A 19,880-nucleotide genomic window follows, 5' to 3' on the forward strand; every position below is an offset into this window, starting at 1 on the left:
TCCTTTCTCTTTCCTTCTCATTTCTTCCCCTAACTTTTCTCTCTCCGTGTTCTTCATCCATGTGCTTTACTCCAGGGCCCTATTATTGAACACAAATATCACAGTAACATCTTTCTGTCTAACTCTAGTCCTCCTTCCCCATTTCTTCTATGGAACGTCAGGTCTTGTGTCCACAAAACCCACATGAGTGATGCACACTGCGGCTTCAGCACACCCCTGTCCAGGGTTCTCATTCCCTGCGGTGTTCTCACTTCTAGTCCAAGAGGCTTAGAAGCAAAGCTGGAGGTGGGCCGTGAAGAAGAGTGGAACCATGCTGACCTCATGCACCGTGGAGAAGCTGACTCTGCATCCACAAATCCCATCATTGGCGCAGACGAGGAAGAAGAGTGTCCCCAGATTTGCCGTGTGTGTGGGGACAAGGCCACTGGTTATCACTTCAATGTCATGACATGTGAAGGATGCAAGGGCTTTTTCAGGTAGAGTTATCTGTCAACTTTCACCCACCTGCTGCCTCTGATAAAATGGGTCCCATCTAACTGGGGCTCTGCCACTAGCTCCCTGGGCACTGTCTCAGGACCTCAGCTTCAGAGGCCCAGGTTCAGAGAGTGGGCTGGTGGCCCATCCAAAGGCCTCCGAATTAGTCTCAGGAGAATCATTAGCATCTGAGAGGAAATCATCATTTTCTATTCTCCCACTCTACTCAGGAAAGGCCCCTTTCCATTAAGATCTCCCTTTGTTTCTCCGTGTGCTCTTGAATAAAATAGCAAATACAGCAAACGAGTCAGTAAAAGAGGAGAAAGAATTTGAAAATCCACAAAATTCAAGAGTTCAAATCACTCTTAAGGAGTGGTATTAAGTAAAGAATGGCATAAAATAAGCGAAGAATATGACACACCAGCTCACCTAGAAACAGAGATCCAAAATATTAGGGACTAAAAAGTCCCAGTTCATAGCAAGACACGCCCAAACAGAAAGGTCACGTTGTTCAGCTGAAGAAAGAACAATGACACCGCTCAGTGCAGGCTCAGACCAAGAGGAAGAGAAGCCAACCAGGAAAGAAGGGAGGGCCAGGTGTGTGAGGGCAGCTCCCAAGCAGGGGCACACTTGGGCCCCTCGTGCATTCTGAGGACAGCCAGCTGACTTGACCTCTGCAGCGTTCCTCCTGATGGCTGGACATTTAAATGGAAATGGACCCCTGCACCAAGGTCCAGCTTGCAGTCCCATCAAAGCTGGGCCGCCAGACAGCTGGGTGCAGGGGAGAACCCACAGTGGGGTGTCCAGGCCAGGAGGAGTCCAGTAATGCACTGCAGCAGCCCAGGACCCACCCACCCCCGCCCCCACTCCCGACCAGAGTGAAGAAACCCTGGTTTAGGAGCCGATGTGGTCAAGTTTGAGGTCAGCTCAGGAAGCCCTCATGCTCTAGGGAGAAATGAACATCCATGTGGGGCGCTGTCAGCCTGTGCACAGCTACAAGCAACAACTCTCCACTCATGGTGCTGAACAACAAGGAGAACATGTCACCTCTCACATCGAGAAGTCTGAGGCCTTCAAGGGGTTGGTGAGCCCAGCAGTCAGTCCTTCTTCCTCTTCTGCCATCAGAGAGTGGCTACCCTGCCTGCTCCACTGAGGACAGCAAAGTGCCAGGAGTTCAGGCTGGGAGCCACAGGGCTCAGCTGAGGAATAGAAAGGCCCCTCTTGTCCTCTAAGAGCAAAGAAATCTTTCCCAGAAGACCCTTCAATTCACATCACCTAGACCAGGGCCCCAGCCAACTTTTCACTAGCAAAGAGTCCCAGCAGATCCCTGAGCTGGGAATCCACCAATGAGGCCGCACGGAGGAGGAAGCGTGCCTGAGCCAGACCTGGATTCTCCCTGCGGCTCGCTGTAGGGGTCAGAGCTTGGATCCTGGTATCAGGCACACCTGAATTCAAACTTCAGCCTGTCCTCTACCTCAAGGACAGCGAGCGCTCTGTCTTCTCACAGACTCCATTTCCTCATCTGTGCCAGGCAGATGACCAAATGAATTTTGTAGGGTTCTAAGAGCTAAGTTTGCAAAGCTCTGCACAATCTGTAGCCCTGCATCCAATCCACAGAATGGCTGATAAACGTGGGCTCCTTCCCTCAGTCACCCAGGGGTCTCTTACCCAGCAGGGGAGGGGATGGGGCCTGAGAAATACACCCCCTGGCCGTCTGGCTCCTGGTCTCAGGTCTCCTGGATCAGCCCCCAGGGCCCAATCAGTAGCCACACCTGTCCATTCTTTGTTTCCACACTGCTGGACCAGAGCCAGAGGCCAGATCCAAAGGAGAATTTGTTTCCATCTATTCAGCTGTGAAAATTCGGGACAGGGGGATAAAGTTAGGGCCCCACTGACTGGGTCTTCTGGTGAAGTGCAGGATGGCTGGGCTGTGGGGGAGAGTGTGTGCTGGGGTCTCAAGAAGGAATTTACCACCTTGTTTCCCATCTGGCGCAGCTGTCTGGGGACACGTGGATGCAGCGCCCATACACTCCACTATTTTGGGGCTCTGAGCCTCTCTGTTCCCCTGCGGCAGTCAGCAAGGGGAAGCTTTTTTACAGTGAGGTAGAAAGTTTCCCATAGTGTACGCGGTCCTCTGGCCTCCCAATCTAGAATGGGGACTGGGGAAGGCAGGAGGCTTATGTTTCTTACACTCCCGGGGCCAGATTTCCGCCAGTCCCCTCTTCCAAGGAGAAATCCAGGAAGAAGCCACCTCCACAGAGACTTGGCCCAGTTCTCCTGGGGTTCCTGGGTGTTAGGAAGAAGAAGGGGAGAGGGTACGGGCCTCAGGGTGCTGAAGCATCCCACAAAGCAGCTCCGGTGCAGGCCCTGAGCAGCGTCCACTTCCCATGTGGATGCTGAGGACAGTCTAGTACCTGGCTCCCCTCCTCCAGCAGGCTCGGAGGCCTCTGGGCACCCACAGAAGCCTGAAGAGCCCTGGTCTGTACCTTTCCTATGAACCCCACCCAACTCAGAGGCAAAGGCAGAGCCCGTAGAGGGTGTGACCAGTGTCCGTGTCAGGGGCGGACAGGAAGCCAGGGTATACGATGCGGCCTATCTTCTGCTCTCTGTCCTCTTGCAGGAGGGCCATGAAGCGCAATGCCCAGCCCCGGTGCCCCTTCCGGAAGGGCACCTGTGAGATCACCCAGAAGACCCGGCGTCAATGCCAGGCCTGCCGGCTTCGCAAGTGCCTGGAGAGCGGCATGAGAAAAGAGAGTGAGCAAAGGCTGCGCGAGCGGGCATGGGCACGTGAGCCATGGTGTGCGCAAGAGCATCCGTGTGTGCGTGCACACAGGGGCAGACATCAACCTGAGGTCCCCGGCCTATCCTGGAGGGACTGGAGAAGTGGGGTGTTATCGCCATTCTCTGTTCTCGGAGGCCTGATTCTCTCTGGCCAGGGTCGTACTCCACTCTCCCCTCAGTTGCGCTTGTGTGATTCGCTTTGTGCCCTTCATAATTGTTTTAGCCGAATTAGGGGAGCTGAATTGGGAACGAGAAGCTGGAGACTCATGGTGTGCTTGACCTGCACCTTCTACCAGTGGCCCAGACCTAGCATCCTCGAGGAACTGTGTGCGGCCAGTGACAGAGGGTTCTTAATTCCCCTGTCCAGCTCTGGTATAATTGTGCTCCCAGGGGCTCTGAGATTAAAGAGCATGGGGGAAGGCTGGAAGTTTCCAAGGTGTATTGCGCTCCATCAGTCACAGAGGGACACAAGACCTTGGGAAGCCTTTGAGGGGCCAGGTTCCCTGGGCATTGGCAGAGAGCCTTTCCTGCAGACCAGCTCTGCCTGTTGTCCCCTCCCCAGCAGGACCCCCTCCCTCAGAGCTTTGCTCTGCACACACAAGTGGGCTCCAGAAATCCATGGATGACCTAAAGCCCCAGGCTACATAGGACGTGGCTGGAGACGATACCTCTTGCTAAGCAGTAGCCCAGCTCTCCGAGACTCAGAGATCGTGGGGGACTCTCGGGAGTCTTAATGGTATCTGATACACCGGAAACAAATAATCAGGTGCACTTATGAAACAACTATTACATAGCAGCAGTCATATTAGGCGCTTCCCATGCAGTGTCTCATGCTAAGAGCAGTGTGAGGTGAGCACTGTCACTCCAGCTTACCACGAAGGAAAGAGAGGTGAAGAAGCCCATCAAGGTCATCACTACAAAGTGGCAAAGCCGTCACTGAAGCCTGGTGCCTTAAGATCCAGAAGCCGGAGCAATAACCACTGTTCCACAGAGTTGTCTTGAACCCCACGGTCACAGGCAGCACACCCGTCCTTCCCCCCAAGTGTTTCTCCAGAGGAGCCCAGAGTCTTTGAGAGCCTGGAAAAGGGCAGGATTCTTGTCACCAGTCTGTCCCCATCCCCTGCTGCCGCCTGAGTCTGCTCCTGGCTGTCCTTGCAGTGATCATGTCCGATGCAGCTGTGGAGCAGAGACGGGCCTTGATCAGGAGGAAGAAGAGAGAACGGATTGAAACTCGGCCCCTTGGAGCCAAGGGTCTGACTGAAGAGCAGCAAATGATGATCAGGGAGCTGACGACTGCTCAGATGAACACCTTTGATAGCACCTTCGTTCATTTCAAGAATTTCCGGGTATGAGGCTTTCGAGATGGCTCAGCTCCTGTGCTTGCTCCTCAGAACCCCAATCTCATTCCCAGGGATTCTCGAAGAGTGGCCCCTGGACTTTCAGGAGCAGCAGCACCACCTGGGAACTTGTTAGAAATGCAGATCCGCAGTTCACCCCTGACAGAACCTTTGAGGGCAGGGCCCAGCAGTCTGTGCTATAACCAGACCCCTCAGGTGATTCTAACTCATGCTCAGGTCTGAGACACTCTGCTCTCTCCTTCTACAGCCTGTAGAAATGGAGTCTGAGTCAGCAATGGAGTTATGGACAGCTGAGTTGCACCAGGGTTGCTGGCATTCAGGGCTTTATGAGGACGCAGAGGGGATATGACATTTGTGAACTGGTTTTACTGATCCAGGAAACTTCAGTGACCTCAGCAATGGTAGCATTGTCTGATCCCAGTGCCCTCTTTCACCTGTGCTCACAGGTATCTCATGACCCATCCAGCTCACAGAACTGGTAGCCAGCAGGCCCCAAAGTCTGTTCTTGCCATCTCCAGCTCTCAGATCCTTTAATGAGTTTCTTGAGTGCAAGTTCAGGGACACTTGGGACACACCCCTCGATGGAGGCCCCCTCACCTTCCACTAAGCAGGAAGCGAACCCATCTCTAACCAGGCAGGAATGTGAGGGACCGTGAAGTCAGAGACCCACAAAAGAGAGAAGAAACCAGCGCTCTGTGTGGGGGCTAGGGGGGTGGGTGGGGTGGGGGCTGTACACGCCTGCCACTGTGCATCCTCTCAGGGAGCAGCTGTGGCTGTGTGCGCCTGTCTGGGAACAGGGAAAATTCCTGTTTGGGAGAATATGTATTCTGTCTCTCCTCTCTTCTCTCCCACTTCTGCTCATGCCCCAGCTGCCAGATGTGCTCAGTAGTGGCCGCCAGATTCCAGAGCCTCTGCAGATTCAGTCCAGGGAAGAAGCTGCCAAGTGGAGGAAGATTAGGGAAGATCTGTGTTCAATGAAGCTCTCCTTGCAGCTGCGGGGGGAAGATGGGAGCGTCTGGAACTACAAGCCCCCAGCTGACAATGGCGGGAAAGAGATCTTTTCCCTGTTGCCCCACATCGCTGACGTGTCCACCTACATGTTCAAAGGCATCATCAACTTTGCCAAGGTCATCTCCTATTTCAGGTAGGACACAGGGGCTGGGTGGATGGTGGCCAGCAGGTTCAGAGGGTCTGGGATGGATTTCTCTGAATTTGGAGGACACTGGTGCCAAAAGACATCCCTTTACCTCTGCCCCCAGGGCACCTGGCCATGTGGGGGAGTGGAGCCCTCTCTGTGTGGCTCATTAGCTTTGTGACTGCAGCCTGCCATTTAACCTGTGGCTCAGCTGCCTCATCTGCTGCTGCTGCTGCTGCTAAGTCACTTCAGTCATGTCTGACTCTGTGTGACCCCATAGACAGCAGCCCACCAGGCTCCCCCATCCCTGGGATTCTCCAGGCGAGAACACTGGAGTGGGTTGCAATTTCCTTCTCCAATGCATGAAAGTGAAAAGTGAAAGTGAAGTCACTCAGTCGTGTTCGACTCTTAGCGACCCATGGACTGCAGCCCACCAGGCTCCTCCATCCATGGGATTTTCCAGGCAAGAGTACTGGAGTGGGGTGCCATTGCCTTCTCTGGCCTCATCTGCTAGATTGGGGCTAATGATGCCTGCCTTGCAGGGCTGTTAAGTGAAATAAGAAAACCTCTGGAAGAGCATTCAGCACATACATGTGGATGTTCAGAGAGTGATGCCCCTTCTCCATTTTCCTGCCAAGGGGTGGGAGTCACAAGTTGATAGTTCAAGAGCAATGCAAGAGTTGGAAGGAAAAGCAAGGAGGCCCATAGAAGAAGAAGGCTAGGAACAGATGCTGTGTTGCCAGCAGTCCACTGCTAGAGAAGGCTGAGAAGGAGGACAATGGGCTGGGACTCCCCAAACTAGGCATGTAGGCAACAACCACCAGGCAACTGGGGTGACTGGGAAGCTCTGGGCCCTACTAGTGTGGTGGCAACCACAGCCCCACAATAGGGAGCCTGTCACAGTGAGAGGTGGCATCGGGCATGTCTTCCCTGGGGTCAGGCCCACCAGGCAGGGCCTGGGCAGGTGGAAGTGAATCACACAAGGAGCCCTGACTCCATACGCTGGCAGAGGGCAGGTTCTTTTCCAGGAGCCCATGGGTTCCCCTGTGGGTGACATGCAGGACTTATTTACTGGAATGAGGGTGGTCACAGGCTGGAGTGGGGTTCAGATTGTGGCAAAGTAGGTCAAGGGAGCAGGGAGAGGGACCCACTTTCACCCATGGACCCAGCATATTCCCCTTGACCGTCCGATGACCCAGGACTTACCACCAGGGTGGGAGGGCACTCATTTCTTGTGACGATCAGCTTTGAGCACAACCACCCTAGGAGGCAGGTGTTACTCTCACCTTCATTCCACAGATAGAAAACAGGTTCACCGAGGTTAAGGCAGGTGCACAGGATCTCAGTTAATCAGAGAGGCTAGCTTTGGAAGCATACAGCCGTCAGAGCTGGCCCCCTGCCAGGTCCTGGGCGGGGCACTGTGGGGGACACAGAAGGAAAAGAGAAACTTTGTGACAGTTGTGGCTCAACATTGCAGATCTAAAAGAAGAGGCTAAACTCCTGAGGAGACCAAAGCCAGGTACAGGTCCTCCTCAAGAACTCCCTCCTGGGCTTTTAGGTAGAATACCTCCATTAGTGGGGAGTGGGGGGGCCCTTTCAGGTAGGGAGGGCTTCCCTGGTGGCTCAGATGGCAAAGAATCTACTTGCAATGCGAGTTTGATCCCTGGGTTGGGAAGATCCCCTGGAGGAGGGCATGGAAACCCACTCCAGTGTTCTTGCCTGGAGAATCCCCATGGACAGAGGGGCCTGGTGGGCTACAGTCCATGGGGTCGCAAAGAATCAGACATGACTGAGCGACTAAGCACAGCACAGCACTCAGGCGGGGAAGTCACTGTGTCAGTCTAACACAGGGCCTAGAAGCAGCCACTGTGGCTGGGCCTGTGCTCAGTGCTGGGGGTGGGCTTCAGGGCACTCAGCCTGCCTGGAGAGAAACAGTAGACATGGCTAATTCAAAACAGACAGCAGGAAGCAGACTGCCCTGCTGCATGGCACTCACGCAGGAGGCACCTGCAGAAGGACTGCACTCTGGAAAGACCTCTAGGAGGCATAGGGACTGCTTGGCCTGAAGGACTAGCAGGATTTACTTAAGTGAAGCTAAAGGGCTTCCCTGGTGCTCAGAAGTAAAGAATCTGCCTACAGTGCAGGAGACCTGTGTTTGATCCCCGGATGGGGAGGATCCCCTGGAGAAGGGAATGACTACCCACTCCAGTATTCTTACCTGCAGAATTCCATCAACAGAGGAGCCTGGCGGGCTACAGTCTATGGGGTTGCAAAAGAGACATGACTGAGCGACTAACAACATTTCACTTCAAAGGCGTAATCATTCCAAATGGGGAAACCTAGGCAGAAAGTATGAGGCTGGGGACCAGGAGCCCAGGCTGTGCAGGGAGCTGGAGGAGATGGGGCTGGGCTGTAAGGGGCCCGGACACCCAGCCACATCAGCAGTGGAGAGTCCCTGAAGATGGCAGGGGCCCAGAGGAAGATGGCAGTGAGGAGGAATCTGCTGGCTGGATTGTGAGCGGGAGAGAGTGGAGGCAATTCGAAGGCTACTGCAATTGTGCTCAGGGGCAGGAGCCCATCCCACGTCCTCTCTTCGCCACCCCCACCCTGATTCAGAATTACAGGAGTGGGTGCCGGCCTGCGGCAGCTTCCATGGAAGCCAGCATCCCCTCCTTATCCTTGCTGCCAGGGACCTGCCCATAGAGGACCAGATCTCCCTGCTGAAGGGGGCCGCCTTTGAGTTGTGCCAGCTGAGATTCAACACGGTGTTCAATGCAGAGACCAGGACCTGGGAGTGCGGTCGGCTGTCCTACTGCGTGGAAGACCCTGCAGGTGCCTGAGAGATTCCTGTCTGTCCTGGCAGAGGGTGGGAAAACATCCATGGAGGGAGGAGAGGAGCCATGCCATGGCGGGTCCTAGGATCGCAGTGCAGAAGATCGGGCCATGGGAAAGGGGGCCTTGGTGAGGGAGATCTGGGTCCTGGGTCAGCTTCCTGAGAAGTGGACCCTCCAGCCTGCACCCACCCACAGGTGGCTTCCAGCAGCTTCTCCTGGAGCCTGTGCTGAAATTCCACTATATGCTGAAGAAGCTGCAGCTGCATAAGGAGGAGTATGTGCTTATGCAGGCCATCTCCCTGTTCTCTCCAGGTGAGAGCTGCACCTGCCTTGCCTGGCTTCCCCTTGCCCTCGCTTGTTTCCCCAGGCTTGCTCACACCCCATCAGCTTCAGCCAAGGGCGGGGGCAGCATTCCTTCCTTTGCTTTCCCCAGGGAAGGTTCCCGACTGATGGCCCTGCCCTCCACTCACTGCTCAGCCAGGATGGGGACTGCAGCTGTTTGCTCCCAGGCTTAGAGGGGTGATGCAAAGCCCTCTGGTCAACCCCCTCACCTCCTTGCCTGGGAATACTTGGTTCTGGAAGGTGGTTGGCTAGCCATTTGTCCCCTCTGGGATGGACCAAGCCTGTCTTGGCCCCCGTGGCCTTCCCCTCCCCACCAGACCGCCCAGGTGTGGTGCAGCGCCTCGTGGTAGACCAGCTACAGGAACGGTTCGCCATGACCCTGAAGGCCTACATCGAGTTCAACCGGCCCCAGCCCGCCCACAGGTGAGCAGCAAGCAGGGAGGGTGTGAGGGGGTATGAGCCCTGCCCCCAGGGCCCTGCTTGTCCTGAGGCAGCCTCTGATTACCAGGGCTTTGGGCCGCTGTTTTGTGGCCTTCATTGAGGTCTCCTGCCCAGTCAACTAGAACTATTTGTTGAGAAGAGCCAGCCCTGGTGCCAAGCAGTTTACATGCACGTCATATTTAATCCTGAAAACAGCCCCATGCAGCAAGTGCTACCATATCCTGCCAGGGACTGGAGGCTCAGGGTGTCTGACCCCGGGGCCCGCAGCCAGACAGGTGGGGTTGGAGGTAGGTCCTTGCTGGCCAAGTCTACAGCCCACACCCTGGAGCACTAACTGCCTAACCACCTCCCAGGACAAACTCCATGTAACAGGGGAGGAAACTCCTTGGTCCTGGTCACCTAAGGGAGGAGGGCTGCTTGTTTAGGGCTTGGCCAGGCAGGAGCTCCCACCCCATTCACTGGGCCCCAGCAGCCCTTGTGACCTGGTGCCAAGCCTGGGCCATGACCAGGGAAGGCCAGTGCTGGGTGTGCTTGTGCGAATGTAAAACTTCGGGTCCTTACTTGGCCTGCTGCAGCTGGCTTTTGAGCTTGGCTTCATGGGATGCTGGGTGTCTTGCTTTGCTCAATCCTCCCCTGTATGGAGCCAGGAGGCATCGTGGGGAACCTGAGGCATGAGGTGTGTCTCAGACACTGGATCCCAGGCTAGATCCAGGGAGGGATTGCTTCCTGCAGCCTCTGCCTCCACAGCTTCTCCCCTTGGTCCTGACGCCCATTCATTAGCTATGGCAGTGATGATCCCCCCAAACTGACCTGTTCATGCCGTGTCTGGAATGCCTGGTTTCCCCACGATGTCCCTGTGTGCGGAGACTGAAGCCCAGAGGAGGAGATGTGGGTGGGGAGAGTGGTCCACACCTCAAGGGTGCCAGGCTGCTCTGCCCCCTTGTCCACAGACTGCTGTGGAAGCTTAAGGAATTCAGCCGAGCCTTGTCTCTTGGCTTACCTAAGAGGTCCTGAGATGAAAACCCTCAAAGGTGTGCAGTTTCAGAGGGGCTCCAGCTTTGGTGGGTGGGGGCAGGGCGGGCTGTTCCGCCAACTGTTCCTCTGACTGGCCGGCAGGTTCTTGTTCCTGAAGATCATGGCCATACTCACCGAGCTCCGCAGCCTCAGCGCCGAGCACACCCAGCAGCTACTGCGCATCCACGACGTTCACCCCTTCGCCACCCCACTCATGCAGGAGCTCTTCAGCACCACAAATGGCTGACTGGCTGCCTCAGGGAAGCCAGAGCCGGGGCCCTCGGAGCCGAAGCCACCATTCCTGGGGCTGGACAGATGGACGCTGACAGTGCCCAACAGGTCCTGCCTCCCCAGGGGTCTCAGAGAGACAGCCGTGATGATGGCGGGCTAGCATTCCTCAGCACCCACCTAGGTCTGTGGAGAGCCAAGCCCAAGTGCCTTACATGGAGACTGTGCTGGCCCCTAGGTCAGGCCCTTAGAGAGGCAAGGCACCCCTCTCCCCTTAGAAGAGGCCCTGGGTCTGGGCATCTAGTGTCATGGTGGGAGAGGGGATAGGACACCTGGGGCTGGGGCATCTGAGGGTCTGTGCCCACACCCAAGTTTATTAGCTGCTTGGTTTTTTTCACTGCTTCATCTGCTACCCCTCCTTTCCCACTTGCCAGCCATTCCCAACCCACAACCTCCAGTCCCAGGTTGCTCTGTGAGTTCCAGGCCTGTGTGTGCTAATGCAGGTGCATTAGAGTTGAGGGAGTCCTTTAGAGAGAGGCCAGAAGGCCTGCACCGAGGGTCACAAGCTTGTCATAACCTCTTCTGTGTATTCTTCCCTCATTCTGTCTCCATTCATGGAAACACATCATTACACACTGACAATAAGCTACCTGCTGTGGGGAGTACACGCTGACTCAGACATGGATCCTGGCCTTCATGGGGGTATGTGACTTGATGCAGGTCAGCTTCACAACCGAACTGGGGCTGGTTCCTCCTGAGACTGGAACATGGAGGACTCCATGGTGGGGCTATATGGATGGCAGTTAATAAATGCGTTCCTGTTTACACATCTGTTTTCAAAGCTGAAGAGTATGACAGCCTTTCCTTTATAACCATTTTGAATAAAAATGTTTCTGCATTTTTCACAAATTACGGGCATCCCATACCTAAGAACCAGGCTTATCACATATGATCCTATGGTTAATGTCAAATCAAGGCAAGAGGACTTAAATAATTAACTTTTGGTTAGAGATTTAAACTTCTTTGGCCTTCCTTTCTGGGGGAAAAAGAAATGTGGGGATGGTGAAAGAGAAATAGATTTGTACATATTTCTATTTTTATAATACATATTTTGCTATTGCCCTTACACATCTGAAGACTTTTGGTGTGAGAACATAAAAAATGCATTATTTAACTTGGCTTGTTCATAAAAATAATTATTCCACATAAAAACTTTACATATCAAAGTGTAGTAATTTTAAATGACTAATATTTTTATGCAAATGAAGCTACAAGTTAACTGAATTTTAAGGAACAGATATTCACTTTTACCATTTTTCAAGAAGGTCACACTTGGAGAACTTAAGTCATTGAGACTATACATCAAAGCAAACAAACATATTCTCTGTCACCCCTCCAGATTCCCCAGCCTCTTCTGCATCAAGGGGACGTAGAACACACTACTTTTTAGAAAAGAATCTGGGGGAAAAGGAGTTCTTTCCAAACACATTGCAGATTTTGCCCCCAGTAATTGTGTCTAATTATACTCATTTAGAAATATAAACATATTCCTGTACCATATACATCTCTTCTTTCCCATTGACATAATTTTGAGTGTGCTATTCACTCGAGTCTGAAATGGTTGTTAAGTGTGGACTACGGTAAGGTAAGAGCAGGGTGATTAAGGTGGGATGTAGAGACATCCATCTCCCAGTATTGATTTTAAAAACACCCGGGCCGTTTCACAAACATTGAATTGATATGTATGTATGGATTACACATATTATAAAAACTAAGTGTAGTCCAAGTGCAGTTAAGGTTCAAGGTTAGGTGCACCGAAGAGCTCACACAGGAGTCTTCCTTTCAGCAGCTTTGTGGATGTCCAGTTTATAGGGCTAAGAGCCAAAGTCAACTTTCCTACTCTCAAATGTTTGAATTTCCCTGTTACTCCCTTCACTGAGTTCTTGAGCAGTAGAACTTAGCATCAGTTTCTAGGCATCCCTGAGACCCCCATTCTTTTTCTAGGTCTTGCCTCAGTCAGGTGAGGATGGGGTCAGTCTCCAAAGCTCAGGAGAGAAGCCCAAGTAAGTTACTGCTTACCTTCTGGCTCCGTTAAGTTAGAGCCACTCCGCCACCAATCTCTACCTGGTCTGGACTTTAAGGATCCAGTTAAAGCCTGGGTATCAACAACTCGTGGGAAGGCCCACTGTGTCCTCTCTTTTCTGAAAAGAGGATGTAAAGAGAAACATACGCTTAATGGACCATTCCTTCACAGCCTGTGACAACTCGTGGGCTTCATCATACCATTTTCCCTGACAGCTTCAGTCTTCCCCATAACATAACCACAACCCTCCTAAACCTGAAGGTGCTAGTGTGGGTGAAATAGTCCTGCACCTGAGAGAGGGGTGAACACCCCATTGCTTTTGCTCACTTCAGACTTCTCTACAAAGAGGAGCTGCAACCTGAGTGCTCCCTTTCATAACTGCCCTTCTCAATGGGCACCCAGGGTCACTGCTCACCTGAGATATGATCTCAAAGGACGGGTTCATCACTACTTCAAAGTCCTTAACCCATTACACAAGTGACATCTTGCCACCCTTCCCCTCCCAAACCCCTGCAACTGGTAAAGGTGTTTATTTTATAAATATCAGCCAAGCCGACCACCACAACAATAAATAGAGGACCAGACTTTATCCAATATAAATTTGTTTTTATTGAAGCAGCAGTCACATGACTTTATATCTAGCCTTTAGATTAGGCCTGACGGAGTGAGCCAGCCCTAAAAAAATGTTTCTTTTTGCACTAAGAGACATAACATGTTTACATACATCATCCAGTATTGGAAATGAACAGACTCAAACACAACATGTGTTGGTTTACCTGGGAGGTACAGCCCCACTATTCGTGGTGTTCATATAATTCACAGATACTCCCAAAGACCATTACTAATGGGATGAAAGTTAAAAAAAAAAAAAAAAAAGCTACACCAGACCATGAACACAGGAATCAAAGACAGAAGCTTATACACATTTTTAAAAATTTGTCCCTTTCAGGCTTGTATTCTTTCTATTCAAAGCAATGTTTGCATAGCTTCCTCGATATCAACTCCAAAGGTTTCCAAGATGGAAGCTGCACCTCTTGGGGCTATACAATGGAATAAGATCATTTAAGAGAACGAGAACTAGTGTTCATATCTTGACTTTTGTTAACAGCTTCGTGTTTCTCTAATTGGAGGAATGAAGTGGTGATGTGACTACATAATGCATTGGCAAAATAGATAGGGTGAAGGAAATAAGGTTGGGTACTGAAATAAAGACCACACACTTGTGAATTTTAATTTCATTTCCAGGCTAACCTACTTTTTATTTAATGCAAATTACAGTACCAGTTAACTATTTCCAAACCAAGTCACATAGAACGAAATGTATTTACAAGGGAATGGGGAAAGGGAAAAAAAACATTGAGCATACTTTTCACAAAAAAGTTTATATTTAAAATGAAAAAAAAAAATCAGTCACAGAGGCATTCAAGTAGTAATAATGTTATACAGATTTTGCTTTTCCTTTATATCAAGACAGATTTGCACAAGTGTTTGCAATAGTTTGTATACAACCCACAGTCCTTTATATATATATATATATATAATAATAAATTTTGTTTTTTAGATTTGATTTTAAGATGGAAGTGGTCACGCTAATTGGTATGTTTACAGGCCCAAGTGATCCATCGGCAACACATTTATGAATGCAAATTTTACAGGCAAGCACATTTTCATACATCTATCTGTATCTGCCTGTAGACAGATATAGTAAGAAAAAAAAAACTTAAAAATCAACACAAGGAAGTCTACTTTGTCAAGTTAACCCCTTATGTACTGGTTGTCATTTTGCTTTTATTGCAGAGGTGCAAATGGAGCAACAAACTTGAATAAAACGTCATAACCCTTGTGAAAATAATCCAAACCCCAGAGATTACTTCCAAAGCCTCTCAAACACAGACCTTAGTCTGGGGCTCTACTCTGCTTCTAGTTGTCTTATTTTCAGTGGCTCAGGTTTCTACCAGAAAAGACAGATTTTACTGTAAAGCATACTTAGTTTATTTTTCTATATAAGGGATATAAGAGAGAAAGTGTTTGACTCTGTGATTAGATGATCAACTAACATGAATGAGAAATCAGATACAATTTTGGTTTAAAACAAAAACCCCCAAGCTCCTGGGGATCTGGCATTGGCCAAACTTCCTTTGGAAGATTCCAAAGTTAAATCCCTTAAAAAGGAAAGGGAAAAAGAAATGAAATGCCAGTGTCTTTATATCCACAGGGATAGAGAATACAATAGTCCTCTTAGAAACCTTTGCATTGGTGCAGACAAGATGACTGGTTAGGCAGGCTTTGTTAAAACACAAAAAATATGTGTCTAAAAATTAAGAGGACTTGAAAAAAAGGACACAACACGTTGCTGGAAAGAAGGTGCAGTCTTCTGCCTTGCTGGAATGAACACATGATATTTCAAAAATAGCAAGCTTTGGTTTGGTAAAGTTTTTTTTTTTTCTTCTTCTTCTACTTGAGACATCTTGTATGGAGTACTTGGAGGCAAAACAAGTAATTTTGATTTTTTTTTTTTTCTTTCGAAAAAGGCCTTCATGATGGGCACACAGTAACAAACAGATTTTTTAAAAAGATAAATTAAAATGACATTTCATTGAACAGGGGTAGAGGTGACAGGAGGGAGGAAAGTTCCCTTGTGAAAACAAGTCCCCACCGCGTGGGCGGCAATCGTGCAGCGGCCACTAGTAATTGCACCACAGCATTTTAGACCACTCGTGTATCAAAACTGATACAAGTATTAAGAAACATCGATTTACAAAAACCAATTCTCTCTCTCTCTTTTTTCTCTCATTTGGGAGGGAAGTAGATGAAACGGAGAGAGAGAGAGAGAGGGCAGAAGGCTCCCGGAATCTGCTGTCTGTAAGACCCATGGTTAGGGTTTGGGGGAAGAGACGAGCAAAATCTACTCTATTCCATATTCTCCGGCTAGAGGGCTCCCTGGCACTACACTAAGTCCCTGGATGAAATGGAACTGGTCACTGCTACTGAGGAGGAAACAGATGTTCAGAACCAAAACAAAGGTAGGGCTTGAATGAAATGAGATTAAGAAAATGATTATGGTTTCCTCTTTCCACTCCTGAGCATGGTTAACTGTGGAAGGGGCAAAGACACTGTTATGAGTGAGCCACTATTTCAAAGGGAAGGGGGTGGGACAGGGAGACATGGATATCGAGACCAATTAATATCTGCAAAATGAAAAACGGAAACAAAAAAACAAACACATGGAAGCGAAGGCACTCCAAACTATATAGATACACTATACATTGCTAGAGTTATTGTTACAATAATACAGGCCGGTACCTACTGTACAGAGTTAAAACTATATGGCTTTAAAAAGCTCGTCTACAATTTGTCTGATTATTAAACAGAATCACTGCCCTGAACAGTAACTTTTTGCTCATTAATAACAGTTCCTGGGTCCACATATTTACATACAAAACAATAGAACTTAAATTTAAAAACATTGAAAGAAAATATAATGTACAAGCTTGAATTTGGTGAGGAGCTTTTATTATTATTATTTACAAAAAACATTATTCAGAGACCTGGATCCCACTTGTATAAAAGAGTTCTGTGATCCCACCATGATCCTTGAGAAAGAAAAATCACGAACCTCAGCCCTCACACACACACAATTAAAATGAGAGAAAAACTTGACTTTTCTCTCTTCTCTTACCCCATTTACGGGGGAAAGTGTTTCCTAAAAGAAGCACAGATTTTTACATTCTCCAGCAAGTATATCAAGTTCAGAGTACTGTCTGTGTCCACATGTTTGGCTGGGTAGTTTGGTCTCAAAGTAGGTCCACTTCTCTGTCACAGACCTGCCATCCAGATTCTTTATAAACCCTTTCTGAAATGGTCTATCAAAGCCATTCCCTTTAAGAATTAATGCTGTCAAATACTTTGATTCAGACTTCTTTCAAATCTTAATTTGCTCTCAGAAGCTCATTATGAAAAGTAAAATGCAATTGGTTTGATTTGGTTTGAGTGAGTGTGTTTCCTTTCTCACGAACTCTGATATAACCAGAGGTTGGAGAAACCCTTCTGTGGCTTAAGAGCTTAGCTAGACAGTGAGTGAAAACTAGGATGGCTCACAGGTGCCTCTCTGGGTACTGGGTCATGTCAGCAGGCAGTACGACTCTCTTGGAGAGTCACACACACTTGGTTAAGAAGCAGGACAGGGTGCCGGAACCTGCGTGAGGGCTGCCAAGAGACTCCACTTCCGAATCACCTGGAGGGCGAAGCTCCTAACATGACCGAAGGTGACAAGGAGGGTAAAAGGTTACACACAGTCTGGGGCTCAGCTCTGCAGCCCTACAGTTATCAGCTAACCTTGGAAAGGTGTGTGGGGAAGGAAGGAAGGTAGGCGGGAAAGGCGGCCATCACTCAAGTGATCTTTAAATGTAAAGTACAACTGATTGTGCCTTAAAGATTCATAGGTCAAGTAATGGCCCATAAGCACCAAGGTGTCTAAGGTTCATTTTAGAGTATATAAGGCCCACATAGATGTCAACCTTAAAAATATAAGACAAACCAGCTGTGAAAATCTATTCCCTTACTGCCAACGTAATCCTTCAATTCTCCTTGCTTTCCAAGGAATATTGCTTTTTCTTCAAAAACAGAGACTGAGTCTTACACTGTTCACTGATTATATGAAGAAAACAAAAACTCTTAACTAGGTGTAGGGGGAAACATCCTCATGCTTCAACTAGTCAATTTTGATATTGTGGACAAAAACAGAAAGACAGAACAAAACAAAAAAAAACCCAAACAAAAGGCAGTACTGAATCTATGTATATAACACATATACACACATTTATATAATCAGTTTTCCTATAAAGTCAGCAGGTACAAGTGACTGTTTATATCATTTTGATGTGTAGTTTTTAATATTCCTACCATCTAAAATCATCATGGCCTATCTCACATGCATCAATAAATAAAATTTAAAAAGCTTGAGGTTAAAAAAGCTGAAATTAAATACAGATTCTGGATTTGGAGTTAAAATTAAAACTATATGCAGAATGTGGCAATTTCTGCAAGCTCAATTTGCAATTAAAAAATACGAAAAATAAACCAGTAGACTGTTACAATTCACATTATTTAACTAAGATGTCCTCTCAAGTGTATCTTTCCAAGGGAAGCAACTTTAGATTAAAAAAATCTGGACAAATTCATTCACAGTGGTGAGATCTGCCCGGCCCATCCTTCTCCTCCAGGTTCATCAGCTTTTGACCTCTGCAGCCAGAGTGGCCAGCTCAATACCCTTCTCAGTCTTCTCCTAGGTCACTGGATTAAAACTGTACTAAGTTTTATAGAGAACCTTTGGTCAGGCAAACAAAGACCCACACAAAGAGCACACACGCTTCTCCCCTAACAGCTTCAGAAGTTTCTTTACCTACAGAAGTTTCTTCACCACTAGCACTGATTAAGAGTAAAATAAAACCTTGACATCAATTAAGAATTTTCCCCTTATAGATTCAAACTTTATTGACCTCCCGGGTTACAAATGACACACATTTCCTTTGTCTGCCACACCTGCCATTGACATGCCAAAGGCAAGTCTTCAAGTACCCGAGGATATGGATTAATTTTACAAGTGACATTTAAGTCCCCATTGAGTTACACCTGCTAAGCTCCCAACCAATTTCAAGCTGTGCACTATACCCAAGTCTTACACTTGACTTTAAAAGAAAACAAAGTTCAAAGAAACTTCAGCACAGAACAAAGTCTTCTTCTTTTGTGGAAGGGGCATGAGGCAGGAGTCCTGTTTTTAAAGTATACAACAGCAGACTTTTGATAAAAAAAGATTGTCGTGGGAGAGAGATTGTGTGTTCTAGTGCTCCTCTTTCCCCCTCCCCACAACCCCTCCCACCCCCTGGATCTCCCTCAAGTGAGAATACAATGAAACTGGTTTGTATTTATAGATATTTTACAAGGTTAAATAAGAACAACAATAATAATAAAAAAAAATTGAACACTAAAATGAATAGGTTTTTTTTCTCTTTTTAATTTTCTTTCCAATCGTGACCAGTGTTGCTGAGTGACACTCAAGTAAACTGGTGGTTGTTCCTGTGTAGCTGGCTGCTCGGGACTGTTCAGGAGTCGGAAGCTGATGCAGAAGCGGCATTATTGGTCTGTCCACGGTCTCCAGCATTAGCATCTGCAAATTGAAAGCCCCAAGAGAGAGCATGAACAATCCTGTAATACCCCAGAGAGAAAAGAACGTGGCCTCAACTGCAGACTGAGAGCTGTATCTAGAATGTTGTTTTAAATATGGCCAATACTATGATATTTCAGTCCCTCTGCTGGATCCTCAGGTTGGGAAATCTGTTGTGGGCCCTAGAACTTTTGCAGGAGTGCAAAAACTTCTTTGGTATAATTGTTCTCCAGTTTGTGGGTTCTCTGCTAGGCAGTCTAAGGTTGAGCTAATGGTGACCTCCTCCAAGAGGATTTATGCCACATGCTGCGCCTCCCAGGTCTGCTGTAGCCAGAGTCCCTCTCTCTGTGGCAGGCCACTGCTGACCTGTGCCTCCACAAGGGGTGCTCAGACACTCAAAGACAGGTCTGGCTCAGTCTCTTGTGGAAAATACTTAAAGAGATGGGAATACCAGACCACCTTACCTGCCTCCTGAGAAACCTGTATGCAGGTCAAAAAGCAACAGTTAGAACCAGACATGGAACAACGGACTGGTTCCAAATTGGGAAAGGAGTAAATCAAGGCTGTATATTGTCACCCTGCTTATTTAATTTATATGCAGAGTACATCACACGAAATGCAGGGCTGGATGAAGCACAAGCTGGAATCAAGATTGCTGGGAGAAATATCAATAACCTCAGATATGCAGATACCACCACCCTTATGGCAGAAAGTGAAGAGGAACTAAAAAGCCTCTTGATGAAGATGAGAGTGAAAAAGCTGGCTTAAAACTCAACATTCAAAAAAATTAAGATCATGGTATCCAGTCCCATCACTCCATGGCAAATAGATGGGGAAACAATGCAAACAGTGACAGACTTTCTTTTCTTGGGCTCCAAAATCACTGTGGACGGTGACTGCAGCCGTGAAGTTAAAAGACATTTGCTCCTTGGAAGAAAATGATAAACCTCGACAGCATATTAAAAAGCAGAGATGTTACTTTGCCAACAAAGTTACGTCCAGTAAAAGTTATGGGTTATAGTTTTTC

The 19,880-nt window shown here is 48.5% G+C and overlaps 2 protein-coding genes across 7 annotated transcripts in view; one reads left to right on the top strand and one right to left on the bottom strand.

Annotated features, from left to right (window-relative positions):
- The window catches only part of NR1I2 (nuclear receptor subfamily 1 group I member 2), a 32,861-nt gene extending 21,427 nt beyond the window's left edge, over positions 1-11,434 (top strand). Inside the window, 8 exon segments of one of the 3 annotated variants that reach the window (NM_001103226.1) lie at positions 258-476; positions 3,095-3,228; positions 4,414-4,601; positions 5,483-5,757; positions 8,438-8,580; positions 8,778-8,894; positions 9,242-9,347; positions 10,482-11,434. In NM_001103226.1, coding sequence (NP_001096696.1) covers positions 322-476; positions 3,095-3,228; positions 4,414-4,601; positions 5,483-5,757; positions 8,438-8,580; positions 8,778-8,894; positions 9,242-9,347; positions 10,482-10,626 — 1,263 coding nt within the window. In that variant the 5' untranslated portion in view covers positions 258-321 and the 3' untranslated portion in view covers positions 10,627-11,434. 3 annotated transcript variants of the gene reach the window in all.
- A 1,841-nt stretch (positions 11,435-13,275) lies between these two features.
- Positions 13,276-19,880, bottom strand: part of GSK3B (glycogen synthase kinase 3 beta) — a 220,582-nt gene continuing 213,977 nt past the window's right edge. For 2 of the 4 annotated variants that reach the window (XM_024992902.2, XM_059887275.1), the window contains one exon: positions 13,276-18,856. In XM_024992902.2, coding sequence (XP_024848670.1) covers positions 18,792-18,856 — 65 coding nt within the window. In that variant the 3' untranslated portion in view covers positions 13,276-18,791. 4 annotated transcript variants of the gene reach the window in all.

The sequence above is a fragment of the Bos taurus genome, chromosome 1 (assembly GCF_002263795.3).
Source record: "Bos taurus isolate L1 Dominette 01449 registration number 42190680 breed Hereford chromosome 1, ARS-UCD2.0, whole genome shotgun sequence".
NCBI lineage: Eukaryota > Metazoa > Chordata > Mammalia > Artiodactyla > Bovidae > Bos > Bos taurus.